The following is a 16,551-nucleotide window of genomic DNA, read 5'->3' on the forward strand; positions in this document are numbered from 1 at the left end:
TTTTTTAATTATTGGGTACTGTACCGTAACCTAATTATCATTGCTGTTTTAGGGTTAGGGGTTAGAGGTTAGGAACTCACCGAATCGGACTCACCGAATAGTAGCAGACCCTATAGCAGACATATGTTACACTAACATTTTTTTCTTACCCTACCATCCTTGTCTCAATTGCAGCATAATGAATTTATACTGATATTAAAGTAGCACTCAGCCTACCAGTAATCAATCTGAAACACAACAATAAACCACAATAACAAAACAAAGAAAATAGCAGTGTAAGCATGCACTATTGCACACACTTATCAAAAGCATACTGTTTTTGAATATAGCCTAATGATACAAATGTCATTATAAGATCAGTGTATAATAAATTGTCACTAATCACATGCTAACTTCCATGAACCATACAGAAATGTAATTCGTTCACAAAACTATTCTTCCTCAGACCTAAACACAGAGTTGAGTACAAGTAAAGCATCAACAGTAGTTGATAATGTGAATACAATCTAAAATGTCAAGTTAAAAGCATAATAGTATACTGCACAGCAACAGGAGATCTACTATGGCAAACTTTTTAGCTTCTGCTGGGCACCGGCCAGCACTTTCTAGTACCGAGGTAGGCTACTTTCATCAACCTCTTAGCGTGGCATGCCTGCCTTTGCTTAGTTGCTGGTTTGCTTCTGCTGACTGCGACAGACTGCGACTCTGCGAGTACCTGTCGGTACATCGGTATCAGACTAGTGCTGCCAGATCTACGGAGGCTAGCTTCCCTGAAACGAAGAACAGCAACTACATGAAATTTATGTCATTCAATTTATTAAAACGTAACTAAACAAAGTTAAACAGATTCGGATTCGGATAATCCGGCTCCGGATCCAGCTTGGGAAAAATTGAATCCAATCCAATCCGGATCCAAAAAATTTCTTCAAATCCGGCAGGATCAGACTCCAAAAATCCGGATCCTGAACAACACTGATAGCTTTCCAGCTTAGGGTTTCCGATTCCGGTAAGCACTTTAACGGCAAAATTTCATTAACTGTCGAGAAAACCTCAGCCAATCAGAAGCTACGTTGTCTGTGACCTGAAATCATAAAAAACGCGCGAAAACCCAAATGGAAGACATTTGCAAAATTGCATTAGTTTCATAGCTGGCGGTGTGACGACATTTGCATTAGCTGACATTTGCATTATTAGCTTCATAGCAGGCAGCTTAGTGCAGGAAAACGCAAGTAGCCCACATCATGAATGATCATCCTGAAACTCAGGTAAGGTTTGTTGCAATTTGATTTAGATCTTACAGTATGAGTACTGAGTAGGCTATATATTTTTACTAAAGTAGTGGTATTTGAAGTTCAACAGTTGTCTGCTACATGGCATGTGGTTGCACTGTGTTTATTTGCCAGCGCATACAATTATTGTTGTTGTAGTGGTTCACTTCTGTGGAAGATGGCATGAAGTTCATTGAAGAGTATGCAGAGAAAACAGCAACAAAACTTCTTGTTGCACAGAAACGAGCATATGGTGTGTATGTTGTTTGTTACATAACATCCTACAAAATTCATACTGAACTGTAGAGGTTTACCTTTGTTGACAGTAGAAATTTTGGGTGCAACCTAGTTCGTACCCTGAAAAGATCGAGAGAAAAAATAAAAAAGCTGAAGCCAGTGATCGCAAAGATCAAGAGAAAAATTACCACAAAGCCGAAGTTGCTGATCGGAGTTTTCTTTTTTCCGCAAACATTTTAAAATTTCCGGTAATGATCCTTAGAGTTTGCCGAAGTCGCTAATCGCAGTTTCAGCAAACATTTTAAAAGGGTTAGGGTTAGGAAAAGATCAAGAAGAAAAAATTAAAAATAGATGAAGTCGCTGATCGGAGTTTCCGCAAACATTTTAAAAGGGTTATGGTTAATCGGAGTTTTCGCAAACATTTTAAAATTTCCGGTAAGGATCCTAAGAGTTTTTGTTTGTTTGCAGAAACTGCGATCAGCAACTTCGGCTTTGTGCTATTTTTTTTTTGATTTTTTCAGGGTACGAACTAGGTTGCATCCAAAATTTTAAAGTTTATTTAGCCAGGCTATAATGTTATCATAACTTGTGTAAATGTTATCTTTTTACGGCAATTCGATGTATTGATTTTGAAGTAACGTTTTTAGAAGTACTCAATTTTTTCAAAAAGTGGTATCTTCACTTTCAAGTGGCATAAAAATGTAGGCTAAAATGTCAACGAGAAGTGCTTTTATCAGGATTTGAGTGTTGCTACTATCACCGCATTATGTATATACCACGAGTTTTTTGCAGATTGTTTTATGAAGTAGATTGTGCAGCATCCACTAGGTTCTGCTGAATGGACAGTTGTCCTTTCGATGTGTTGCTCAAGAACACATCTCAATAGTCGAATCAGCGCCGCTTGGTCTTAGTAGGGTGCTTAACCACTGAGCAAATGGGGCGGACAGACTTTTGTGGCCACTGGCCATGTCACCTTTTCATTTACATACTGGGGTATTGACTATGGTACCTCAACTAATGGTATCGTTTTCATTCCGGATGCATTAATGACAAAAAATAAATTGATATGATAATTAAAAAAGCACTACCGGGTGTATTGATAAGCAACATTTTGATGTTGCATATTGTTTAACATGCCAAACACACATGTGTGGACTTTTTGCCGAAAGGACTAATTGCCGAAAGAACTGATCTGTTTGCGAATGATATTTATGTGTTAATGATAATACATTTGTATAATTTCAGCAATTTGTCTTTTCGGCAAAATGAGTTTCGGCAAAATGTCCTGGTACCCAAACACATTACTACAATTATTGCAGAAATCTCAAACAGCATGATTTATTGGCGAAAGGATAGCCTACACCATATATTAAGCTGGAATATGTCCAGTTCAAATGTCGACCAAAAGAAGCTTTACAGCAAAGTACTCAGGTATGTAGCAAAATTATGTAGTGCCTCACGCTTACATTACTTCAGGTAAAATCAACTTATCGTATGGATTTTATAACGATTCATGACAGATTGTTTAACAGGTCATGGTGACGGATCAGTGCAATGCCAAAGTTAAACTTCTGAAAATTGCTGAATTTCCCGAATATAAGGTAACTTATACTATTGTGTGATTTCACCAGTAGGCCTATCTTTAAATTCTTACATTTTTTGTATCATTGCAAAGTGTCTTCAACTTATACACTCAATGATATTGGTTTCCTACAGCTTAAATGATCATGTTAACACGAAGGAATTTTTTTTAAACTAAGCAAGAAGATCAGTCGTGATCAGTCAAGCAACTAAGCAAAACCATAAAACTAAGCAACCGCACGGCATTTAACATAATGCATTAAACTGGACATAAATTATAAAGTAAAAACGTTTTCGACCATACCCAATACACATGTTAGCCCTTTTGAAGCAACGAAAATTAACTAATTTTACACCATCCACATTGAAAATGAATAACTGGTCTACACAATGAATTGAAAAAATGAAATACATAAGAAGGAAACGGCAAAGCAGGGGAGAAAGGCACATCACATGGCTAATTAATTACTAATAATTCTGTTATCTTTGCAATGTTTAGGTACGAACAAGAAAACATGTTCTCGTCGGAATTTTATCGGAATTATAACTCTTCGATTCCTAATTACTTGAAAAATCGGCCCAAACATTTCATTCACGAATGTTTGAATCGTATCATTTCATCCCAAGACGTCACCGCAAGCTCCATTGTTCAAGATGGAGATACGTTTGTTGTGAAAAGCACTTCATCAGAATTACGTTACAGAACAACCTTTGGCAGTTGCAACTGTGCGCCAAACTGCACATGCCAAGATTTCCAAATCAATTTTCTTCCTTGCAAACATATGTTTGCCATTATTCATAATGTGGCAAATGTTCGTTGGGAATCTTTTCCAACGTGGTACACCAAATCTGTGTTGATTGTGCTCGATCCCGACGTGGTTGGTAAGCTAGCGGTGCCTTGCCCATCACATTCTCCACAAAGTGTTGTGCAACCGTCTTTCGATTTTGCCACCAATGTTGAACCCATAAACCACGACGCCCCTGGACCGAGCAATGCATCACCTACCACACCTATGACATCTATGAGGGATGTTCATGCATCTGTAGATCGATTGTGTAATGTTCTGTATCGTGTTAACGATCACACATTGATAAATGATACAGTCACTCGGATAGATGCAATGACAGCTGATGTTCTATCAATCTGCCAAGACGCTGGATTAACAATCGCAAGGGAGGATACTCGGCCTAAATCTCTGAAGGCAAAACGAAAGCGCGGATCGGATAGAAAAGTTGCGTGTGATCCACTGCCACAAAAACGTGCGAAACCAAACCCCTACACTCACCGTTATGGAGAACATGCGGATGCAATGAGGGCTGCTTATGGTGCAAAAACTTTGGACGCGATGAGGAAAGCAACTACATAGAATTGACTTGTTTGCAATCAAACCAGGCGACAATGAGCGATTGGCAAACGCGATACCCCCCAATTCAGGGATAATATGCGTGTCTGTGACCGCAGGGGACCTGGAGCCGAGTTGTTTTGCACGTTGATAACACCGTGCAGTTGCAAGCACAGTTCTGTGATCTTCACACCAAGGTTTTTTTCAGTTGCTAACACGGTCACAAATCGCAGCACATATGCGTGCTTAACTTAACGTGCTAGTGTTAAATAACAGCCTAATGGAAAGTGTTGTGGACTGAATTTGTTAGTTCAAATATATTGATTTCGATGACCAAAGCCTCAAATGAATTCACAAATCTCGCAATTGTTAACGACGACATATAATTGAGGATGTTAATGCACACACAAACTAGGGAAAGTATTGCTTGAAGAGTTAATTCCTGGGACAAAAATTGAAAACTGTAGGCTATGTTGAGCAGAAGCTGGTTTAGTGTGTTAAGGTGGTCAAAACTGTTAGCATGCGTCTACTTACATCCAACAAATAACGAAACTCTAAACTTCTCAGTTTGGTCGGGAAAAAAAGGGTTGCGAGGACAAATGGCAGGTCTCATCTAGGCAAGGGGAGGAGAGACACATGGATGATGATCTGGCCTAACAATAGTGGAAGTGCCATAGTGCATTGGCTATTTACAAAAAGTTAATACCGCACATGTTAAACAAAAATTATATATTTTGGGTACCGCAGCGGCAGAAAAAGTTGAGAAAAGATTTAGACAAAGGCAGTTGGAGCTAATTGAGCTAAACTTTTAAATGTGGCAGAATGCAGACTTACACATTTCAGCTAGAAGTATGTTTGATTAAAGTAATTTCAAAAAGTTATTGGGATTCATAGTACCGAAGATGAAGAGCAGTTTTTTTGTCGTATCCAGGCTCATGCCAGGTGGTTGAAGATTTAGATCAGAGGTGACGAACCTGCGGCCCTTCAGCTAGAAGTATGTTTGATTAAAGTAATTTCAAAAAGTTATTGGGATTCATAGTACCGAAGATGAAGAGCAGTTTTTTTGTCGTATCCAGGCTCACGCCAGGTGGTTGAAGATTTAGATCAGAGGTGACGAACCTGCGGCCCGTCAAAAAGTTTTGTGAGGCCCGCAAAACTCTTTAACAATCGCTCATGCATTAAAGACATCTCAAAGCTGTTTTATGCATTCACTGGTACACCTTTCCTTTGCTATTTTCTTGCCCTAAACACTAACTTTCAAGGTATAAAGTTAGAAAAAGGAAAGCTATAAAGCAAAGTTGTTAAAACACTATTCACCAACTTCACCTTGTATTTTTGGTCGATTCCAATATGTGACGTCATAGAATTTTGACAAGCGCTAAGTTGTGTGGCCCGATAACCATGTGTAATTGACAAAGTGGCCCGCGACCGCAAAAAGGTTCGTCACCCCTGATTTAGATTAAGTGAACGGGAAGACTTATACGACCATATGCTCGTTTCTGTGCAACAAGAAGTTTTGTTGCTGTTTTCTCTGCATAGTCTTAAGTGGACTTCATGCCATCTTTCACAGAAGTGAACCACTACAACAACAATAATAATAATTGTATGCGCTGGCAAGTAAACACAGTGCAACCACACGCCATGTAGCTGACAAAACAAGTAGGCTAAATTATTGAGTTTCATGATGATCATTCATGATTTTGACGTTCTTACGTCACAGACAACGTAGCTTCTGATTGGCTGAGGTTTTCTCGACAGTTAATGAAATTTTGCCGTTAAAGTGCTTACCTCCGATTCCGAAGGAAAAAAAACTGATCCGTGTTTCCAATTTAAATTTGAAGTTTCATAGTTGATTTTCTTGAAAAGTTGAAAGTTTACGAATGTTTAATTTCTTGAAAGTTTACGAATGTTTAATTTTTTGAAAGTTTACGCGGCAAGCGGCGCGGCTTTGTCATTTCAACCTTCCACGCGGCGCGGCACGCGGCGAAAAAGTCAAAAGCGCCCGCGTACGCGGCGCGGCTTGCATCACTAATTTGACCTTCGACATTAGGAATTCTTGCGTGGAAACACTGCCACACTGTTTTATAGAAAAATATAATGCCTGATTGAGAGATTGTAGAAGTTCCCACTCCTAGTAAATTCCATGCCAGAACCCTTTACATTGCATCACATTCGTGTGACCGGTTCACGTTGTACTTGTTCTGTTTTTTTCTGGTGTGTAAAAATTCTTCAAAAAACTCAGAATATTTTTTTTGCAAAGAAGCAATGTTTATATTTTACAGCTATTTGTCAAAGAAGCTGATTGAATATGAAAACTAAGGCTAAAAGGAGATCTTTATGTTAATTTGTTTTATCTTGAGATTAAATGCACTGTCAAAGGGCTATAAAGATTAAATAGGCCTATAGCCTATTATTGATAAACCAAGTTATGATGAAACGGTTTATAGTAGGTGAATTTATCTTTTCTAGCTCAGCCAGGCTGAGAATCGCATAGGTCACACTTTAATTTTAGGCAGCTTGGCTATTTGACATAGTAGCCGGTCAATTGGTCGACAGTCAGTTGGTCGACAAGACGTTTGGTCGACAGACATTTGGTCGACAAGACATTTGGTTGACAGGACATATGGTCGACAGAACGATTCATTTTAGGGTTAGGGTTAACTTAACCCTAACCTAACTCTAACCCAATATGTCCTTTCGACCAAATGTCTGTCGACCGGCCACCATTTGACCGGCACCGGTCTTTTAATTAATCTAAAACACTATTTAACCGCCATGACATATTTTTTCGTAAAAAAAGTGCATATTATTATTTATTTGCGTCAGACAAAGCTGTCCATACTCAAAACAAAATAATGAATAATACACACACTGCAAATGCCCAGTAACACTGGTCTACAAAAAAAGAATTTTTTTCTGCTGTTTGAACTTTGAAAACTGATTTGAAATAATTTTGGGGTGCTGAATCCGAATCTGAACTCAGATTTTCACTATCATATCAGATTTTTTAGATATGATAACAAAAATGCTTTATTTGCCAAAAGTGAAAGATTTGGCGTTGCGTTTACCACCAGCATATGCACTATGCAGTGCTATAGCGAAAGGAAATGGCCCGTTTCGGTGCGTCCGATTCGATGAGTCTGATCCCTTAGGGTTAAGGTTAGAGGTTAGGAACTCACCGAATAGTAGCAGACCCATAGCGAAAGGTAGTCTTAGACGGGTGCAACCTAGTTCGTACCTTGAACCATTCGTACCATGAAAAGATCAAGAGAAAAAATAAATAAAAGCGGAAGTCGCTGATCACAGAGGTTTAATAGCACAAAGCAGTCCTCGAAATTAGCGGCGGCACACGGCAATGCCATGGTAAATGCCACCGCAAACGTCATAATGGCCATTCTTCTACGGCAATAACAATGCCGTCGCAAAATGAGCACTTAATTCGGACAAAAGTTGTTCAAAATTTCTTCCTGTTTGATTTACTCGCAGCGGGAGTTTAATCAGCAGAAACATCGCACCAAGACCTCACCTCGGACTATTTTACTTGCTGTGAACACTGTCACACACACAGTCTTCAAAATTAGCATATTTTTACTTCGCAAACACGTTGACGAGGCCAAACAGCAAAAATTGAAATTGCCTTGGCAATTGCTGTGAACGTTTATTACGAAAAAATTGTACCAAAACATGTAAAACGAGAAGGAAAAATAATAATTGAATAGTCTATCACGACCGCACTGTTTGATTTGTTGTGATGTAACAATACCAAAAGTAGCGATCAACGCGATACGCACGCTGTTACGGTGTTTCACGTTATAACTCATTGGGGGGAAAAGTAAATTAATTTTGGGTTGATTCAACGTTCGAGTCAGCACAAATCGATTTAATTTTTCCGGGCAAGTTATATCGCGTAACAACAATGCCCAATAAGAAATTTACGTTTGTTTTACATTAATTCGACATCTAGCGACGTTAAATTATCATGAAATAACGTTAATTGCTCAATCAGGTACCGATAACAAATCAACAGCTCCCTGCGAGAAGATTGCCTCGATTTACCTATACAGTACATTAACATAATTTCGGCACAATTAGGATACTGCGAGCAACACAAAGTCTGTTGGATAAAGAACTAGTCAGAATCGGAATCATCGGAGGATAATAATAATAATGTATTCTGGTCCAGTACACATGGTACTACAGAGACCATGAGGCTGATCGTCACTGGAATACTTGAAGACGCAAAACTGCCCGTTCATGAAGGCGCGATGCCATATGATCGGAAGCATTACTTTTCTTTACTGCCGAAGAACCATTTATCCAATTTTGTACCACTTTTTATATTCGCAACGACACCGATCAAAAATAAGCATTCAATGAAAGAATAACTTTTGGGTAACAATTAAGCCAGTATTTATAAGGTTGCAAACTTTTTACAGTTCACAAGAACATTGTCAGCGTATAAAATAGCGGGCCCCCCCCGAAAAATTTTGTGAGGAATTGTTGAAATTGTATGTTTCCACATCAAATGGTTTGATATGCTTCTATACAGCTGATGTTAGTCCCACGGCGGACTTAACTTATCCCGGGGGGGGGGGGGGGGGGAATAGATTTTTGTTGTTATGGTTGAAATTACCCATCGATCAGACTCCGTTATTTTCTTTCATACAACTTCAAATACACTTTAATAGCAACATTTGTTGGGGCTAAAACCAACGCTGAACCAAATGGCGTCAGTTGAAACAATCTGAAAGATTGAATGGCTCAGTGGCGTAGCCAGGGGGGTTTGGGGGTTACAACCCTCCCCCTTGGCACGCATGTGACGTCACGATATTGAGAATGATGCTTTCAGTCTCTTTATGTCTCTAAAACAAAGTTTACTTAACTTTAAACGAAACTGCATTAAAAGAGCGAGTTTTGCCAATACCAAATATTCAAATATCTCAGCCAGGAATTAGCAACAAGAAAACATAGAGACTTAGCTTTATTTCCGAAAAATGCTGAAGAAAACATGATCTCATCTTTTTGCTATGCCACCTGACAGCACCATTTTATAGGAATTTTCATACCCACATTTTTGTTGAATATGCTCTCAGAATGCACCAAATTCAAAGTAAATTTTCAAAATTTTCTGGAGGAGTCCCCCAGACCCCCCGCTGCTGAGTGTCGGCTTAAGCGAACACTCCGGTGGCTTCGCCAGCCTGACGTCAAAAAAAAAAACCCTTTCAAAATTTCTGGCTACGCCACTGGAATGGCTGTTTTCTAGTTTTTAGTCTTCATTATAATTTCAATCAATTACCGTATATGCCTGCAAACATAAAATAACTTATATCCAATTGGTCATGGATAGGCATGCAGGGTTTTAAACCAGATTTCAAGTTTACTTTGCATGCTTAGCAATTTTTATTGAAGCAAAATTTATTTTTTAAACATTCACAATTGATGAAAATGGCTGTTTTAATGTCTATTTTATATCATATCTAGGCTATATGTCGTAGTATCATTGTTCATATGTGTTCTATCTTTTTCTTTCTTTTTAATTGATTTTCAAATTTTCTGGCCCCCCCCCGAAAAAAACTCCTAAATCCGCGCCTGCCTGATAGTACTCTTGGTTTAATAGCTATTGTAACAACACTAAAATACAGTAAAGTTAAAGCAGTGTCAATACATGCCTGCTCTTAAGCTACCTGGTACTACTCCAAACCATTACACTTTTCATGTAAAGTGAATACTGTACTATACTGCTGAATTGCAAAACTTATCAGGCTATAGTCATCATGATGATGTACCGGTAGCTTAAGAGCAGGTAGCGGTAGCTTAAAATTTTAGTCTGTCCATCAGTGGCCGATACATCGAAAGGAAGAAATGTATAAACTATCTAGGTGTAACTTTGGATGAGCGATTGACTTGGGATAGTCATATTATTAATCTTAGAAAGCAGCTTGCAAAGGTCTGCGGCATAGCATTTAAGCTGAGATACATTGCCCCTTTAACAATATTACAAACTTTATATTATGCTTTGTTTCAATCCAAGATCCAATACTCGATTATAAATTGGGGAAGAGCAAACTCTACATTGCTTGCTCCACTACAAGTGCTACAAAACAAGTTCATTCAATCCTGCTTATTTTTGCCGAGGTCAACAAATACAACTGTTCTTTATCACCAATTTAATGTGCTCAGAATTGACGATATTATTAAATTAGAGACTGCAAAATTTATGTACAAATATGTGCACAAAATGCTGCCCCGGGCCTTTGCTGGCTGCTTTATTTTTGTAAACGAAATTCACCATCATTAAACCCGTCAGAATCAAAAGAATGATTTATATTTGCCTTCTACAACGTCAAACTCTGGTAAGAAGATGCTATGTTTTAATGGAGTGAAACTATGGAATCAAGTACCAAAAGAAACAAAAGAAAAGTCGTATAATGTTTTTAAATATAAATGTTTATTAAAGAATTTGTACAATGATCACTCCTGAAACGTATCATCCGCTTATTTCTCTACACAGTTTTTTTATGTTGCCCTGTGTTATTCCATTGTTAATGTATTATGTAAAGTGCTGGTATTGTGCTATGTGTTAATGTTCTTAATTTTGGGTCTTTTGTTTAAATGTTTGGGTGGCAGCTGACTTTGGTGACCTTTTGGTCTTTCGCTGCCATCCTTGTTGTGCGAATTATTTGTGTTTTTGCTTTTTGTGTCTTTCTTTTTCGCCAACAAAAAAATAAACTGAACTGAACTTACCCTGGCAACACCTGCCACAATTTTTAATCACAGCCAGTGGGTTAATACAGCCACTAAATTTTTTTAAATCTATGGCTTGCCAGTGCAACTGGTAAAAGACAGTATATACCATTTCTTTGCTACACTGGCTTTTTAAATGACTCAGCTTGATAAAATTAAAACCAGGGGTGTTGTTGATCACCTTTATTTATGTTCTTGTGATCATTTGTTAGAAGGATGATATAATCTTAGAATTAATCGTATGTTTTCATAAATCACTAAGTGATATTATTATTTGTATCCATTTGATAGCATTGACAAAAGTTGTTTCAGATACATTAATATAGTACTCAATTGTATTTGCTCTGCTGTTGACATATTTTATCCAAACTTGAGTGATGTTTCGACTTGGAAATGCCTCTGGTGAACCCGGGCCACCACAAAATCCAGAGAAGCTTTTGAAGGCACAAGAAACAGAACGCAATGATCTTATGTTTAACCTGAAGCTTTTTTTTATAGCATGTGTATCTCTCAAAGCTGTGTCATTTGCATATGACCACTTGTCTGCATAACCGGATACGTGACCTCTACTGGTTAAGCACAAAAGGACTTTTTTTCATTGAAGTAATTGTTCCTGATGATGAACTATTACATTAGATACTGTGAAACAACTGCCAAGAGCATTTCATGTAAAGTCTTTGAAATACGACATTTGTGGAAATTCAATACAGTTGTTTGAATCAGAATAATTGTTGCTCAATATTGTGTACTGTGGCCATATGGCCGTCATTGTTAGATTTCTTAATTTTCCTCTGAAGCAGTGTATTTACTGCTAGCTGATAGAAAATCAGTGAAAATGTTTATCATTGTTTAAAGTTCCTTGTTGAGATAAGAATGAAAAATTATCAAAAATTATTATTACCAAAAACAAGCCTTTGGATTATTAAAAAATATGCCATTTTATCAGATTGAATGTCTATGTCGGAAAACAGACAAACTCTTATCATGTCTGCCGTATGACATCACTGTGAATGTGAACATACTAGATTTAATTAGGACTGGGGTAGATTACGATGAATCGAAAGAACGTCTACTGAAGCGTTTTGAGCCGACGTTGAGTAAACGCATCACTGACGTCATCTCACGCTCGGACATCGGCTGCGTTCCGAAGTGCTTGCTTAGATAAGAGTAATTCTTCCTGAAAATGTTGCATCGAAAGAATTAATTCGATAGCTGTTTATAGATTAACCACCGAATGAAATCAAATCTGTTTTGGTCTGTAACCTTGAAATGTCACCAAATGAATTAGCAAAAGTAACAGAGGACATGTTTAATTCAAAACAACTCACAGGTGATGTGACACTGTGACAGTCGATCTGCACATCACGCTGTAGCAACAAACCCTCAATCGGAGTAACTTAAACGCCAACTTCAATCTAAGCCAGTAAAGTTCATGTTGTGGTGTTTTTTTTAAAGCCAACTTAAAAAGTTTTACCAACTTCCCAAAAAGATCGCAACGTTGGTTTTGTCACCAAAGATTTTGACAAGCTGCATTAAGTGTCTATTGCCAGGCACGGGGAATGAGACACGCCCAGTCAACCAAATGTTATCAAAGACAGCAATCAAAAACAAGGCATCGGCCTCAAGGTAGCAGTGATGTTGTGTCTCGTCTCGAGACACTGATTTTAGCGTCTCGGTCTCGAACCTTCAAAGTCTCGGCCATGTGATGTCTCGATATTTACAACGAGACACTTTGGAAGATGTAGGCCAGCGCTCTTCAACCGGTGTGCACGGTGCACCCTAGGGTGCACCAAAATATGCATGGGGTGCACCAGTACGAAAAGGTATACACGGGTGCATCACAAACTTGTCACACTAAACAGATACTTTTAACAAAAACTTTCTGTGAGGAAAAATGAACCATTAATATTTGACTGTCAGGATATTAGAAAAAAGATGTAAGTTTCAAGTCATTTTGCAGCAACTGAAGGACTATCAGCGGTCGGCAACCTGCGGATCCGGAAAGTCTGCGCTCTAGCTCACGTGATACTTTTTTGTACTAGTTCGTGTCACAATTAAACCATTGTGGTGCAATAATCAAAAACCGAATAGTTGCAACAAGGAGACGCAACACTTTACCTTTGTAGCTACGGTTTGCTTTGCAGCTAGTAATGGTAATTTGTAGCTATAGTCAGTATACAATTTTGGTAAAGAGGTCACTTTCTTCAACCACAGACATATACAACCAAGCAACCACACGTATGTGTATGGCCGAAAACGTTTGTAGCTTATAGTTTATGTTCAATTTTAATGGATTATGTTAAATGCCGTGTGATTGCTTGGTTGTATATGTCTATAGTCAGTATAGCTAAATATTGTAGCTAAATATTTAATTTCAGCATTACTTGAATAGATTTGTATTGATTAATCATAAATAATAGCTAAATGCAAGAAGAGAATAACTCGAACAAAAGGCTTTCCTGTAAGCGTTAGGTTTTTGCTGTAAGCAGTCAATTTTATGGTGTGGCTCAGATTTTTTATATCGCTTTTACCTCAGTTTACCTTTTAAGTAAACAGGGTGCATGAGTTCGTCACAACAACTTTAAGGGTTCACCAAACCAAAAAAGGTTGAAGAGCACTGATGTAGGCTACTAAATGCAAAGGTTTTTGTGGCGACAATTTTATTAAAATGCGTCAATTTTCCGTTTAGTTCGCTTTATTAAATTTAAACTGACCCAATTGGATGAGGAAAGCGGAACAGTGCACGAGGTCAAAAAAGAGAAAAAATATAATGCTTAGTTGCGTATTTAGATTATACAGTATTCTGAGTTCTGACTGCACAATAACAGCACAACTGCATTTTTCTTGACAAAGGAGTTGAGATTTAGAGAACCTTGAGTTCAGAAATATTTACTGATAAAGTTAAGTAGGCCTACGGTATGTAGAACATAGATATCAAAACGTAAGTAAGAAAACTTAGAGCCAAGTGAAGAGGAAAAGACAAGAAAACAGTTCAATCGTTACATAAATAACCAAACACACGTTGCAATTCTGGCAAGAAACTGTCGTGTTTGCAAAAGCTTGCTTGTTCTGTCTGTGCCTACTTCGTTAGCGCCGATGGAATGTGTCTTCTGCAGGGGTGATATCGTCATGAGGCCTCACCGTGGCGACTCTCGGCAACTATTATAAAATGCAATGAGCACGTCCTCTAAACGCAAATGCGACATATGTTAAAACTGAAAAATCAATCGTCCGCCCCCGGCTCAAGATCACGCGGCGCTGGTTCGACTCTCGGGGTGGGAGTGCGCTTGAGCAACGCACTTCAGGACAGCTCTCCATAGCCTAGTGAATGGAATAATTCGGCGGCAATAACAGTCAACACTTAAACAATCAGAAAACTTCACTCTATGCCAATCTCTGTAAGAGGCCCTGCGTCAAGAGCCTCTACAGTCTACAAGTATGGGAAACTACCAGGAATAATCTATCAAGGCTTTGTTAGTCCAAGGATAAAGATTCAAAACCAAATCAACGTAACAAAGGAGTTTTTTTTAAAAGAACTGTGTTGGCCAAAGTTAGGCTACCCCAGGATGGTGACAAGCAAACGACAAGAAAAAATGAAACACACATTATTTTAAAGGTTGGCCAAATGATGTACGAACGATTACTTTCCACGTTGTTGTTAAATTACGTAAAACGTGGAAAATAACCGCTCACACATCTTTTGGCCAATGTTTAAAATAACGTGTTTCATTTTTTCTTGCCTTCAACCGCATTGCAGTAGCAGTATATAACTTTGTAAATTTTATTTTGTATCAACCACTCGAAACAAACAAGTTTTACTTTGAATTTCCACGAAGAAACACAAGCATCTGAAAGTGTTCATCTGACATTTGGCTGCGTTTTGGTTTCAATATGTCTTTGCCCATTGAAAACATTCTTTCAACTGCAGCGCTGGAAGGTATTGGCGTGTTGTAGCGAAAAAAAGACATTAAAAAGTATACGTTGACGCTGTACGCTAAAAAACCGCGAAAACTTTACGCCGTAGCCTCAAGCCCTCAAGCGACAACTATCCAAAAAAATGTGGCGGTTAGCGTAAACAAAAAGTCTACGGCGTAGAATTTGAGGCTTATACGTACATCTCTGATTGTCATGGTGCGCAAAACGTCAGTGAAGCAATACGTCAACGATGTCAACACGCTCATCAGATGATCGTTGCAACTAGTAAACGATAATTGTCCTGATGAATTCAACACCCAAACTTTTCAGGATTCAAAAATGTTTTAACTTATTTATAATTTTTTCACTACCAGTAGCCTACTGGAATTAAAACATAAAGAGCTTATTCAAAACAGGTCAATACAAATTTTACATGAAAATCACAATATGTTCTGCATATTTGAACTAAGTGGGAGCATTAGCAGATGCGGCAACAATCTTCAAACCTCTGCCATAGTGTATTGCTGCAACAAGTTCTTGTGTGGCGCGTGGGACAGAAGCATTGCTTACAGAAGTACGTGTCAGTGTCTCTCCTCGTAAGTTAATTTTAGAAGATTTGATTTTGTCCAAAACTCTTGTGCATTGACTGTTGAACAGTTTTAACTGCCCACTAGATATGGATGCTTGTTCAGCATGATTGGCAACTGCTGCAGCGAGTTGTCTTTCTGCTTCTTCCACTTCTGGATCAGGTTTTGTGCGCAAATAATTAGGGACTTCAGCATGGGACATCTGAGAAACTCTTCCATCAGTCAACCTTAACAGCTGCGGATCAGGATCTTGACAAAGTTTTAAAGGAACTAAAGAATAATTACGAAGTGGAGGTGTCTTGTCAGATTTGATACCACTCAACAATGAACTGATCTGACCTGAAAGCAATGCAAAATTATCTAGGACAGTTGGCCAAGTTAATGTGCTATGTTCGTGATCCAGCTTGTATAAAAAATCTTCTATTGCTTTTCGTATATCCTTGGCGCGTGCATTAATCAAATCAATAGCATTTCCCAGCACCGCCACTTCAGAACCTTGCATTTTTGTTTTAATGGCAACTATTAGTATTAATAACAAAAGCTTCACAATCACTGCTGAATTGTCAAAAGCTAATTAGCAATTTTTAGTTATCTAGTATAATATAGGCTTTTATCACTCAAAATATAGATCTGGCTTAAATTAATGTTGATTCTTTGAAGCGCTTTGCAGTGTTATCCTAAAAATTATTGCAAAGCAAGCCAACTAGTAGCCCTAAAATCCCTTGTTTATAACTGACTTGGAATCTCGGAGCTGGTGTACAAGTCTCTGCTATGGTAAAAATACCATGACGTCGTAGACAGAAATCGAACAAACACATATGGTGAAACTACTTTACCTTTGCTTTACTCACACACTTCAACCCATTTGTCTTGGTC

At 38.2% G+C, this 16,551-nt stretch overlaps 1 protein-coding gene across 1 annotated transcript; it reads right to left on the minus strand.

Annotated features, from left to right (window-relative positions):
• Window positions 1-14,946: 14,946 nt before the first annotated feature.
• Window positions 14,947-16,222, minus strand: LOC145767275 (mediator of RNA polymerase II transcription subunit 8-like). Its single transcript, XM_082579066.1, has one exon. The coding sequence runs from the start codon at window positions 16,175-16,177 to the stop codon at window positions 15,554-15,556; it is 624 nt and encodes a 207-aa protein (XP_082435192.1). The 5' UTR covers window positions 16,178-16,222; the 3' UTR covers window positions 14,947-15,553.
• Between the last annotated feature and the right edge of the window lie 329 nt (window positions 16,223-16,551).

This window comes from Aplidium turbinatum, chromosome 3 (genome assembly GCF_918807975.1).
Source record: "Aplidium turbinatum chromosome 3, kaAplTurb1.1, whole genome shotgun sequence".
NCBI lineage: Eukaryota > Metazoa > Chordata > Ascidiacea > Aplousobranchia > Polyclinidae > Aplidium > Aplidium turbinatum.

What these genes read in the sequence shown, in the direction of transcription:
- LOC145767275 (XM_082579066.1), bottom strand. Translation starts at nt 16,177, where the DNA reads ATGCAAGGTTCTGAAGTGGCGGTGCTGGGAAATGCTATTGATTTGATT.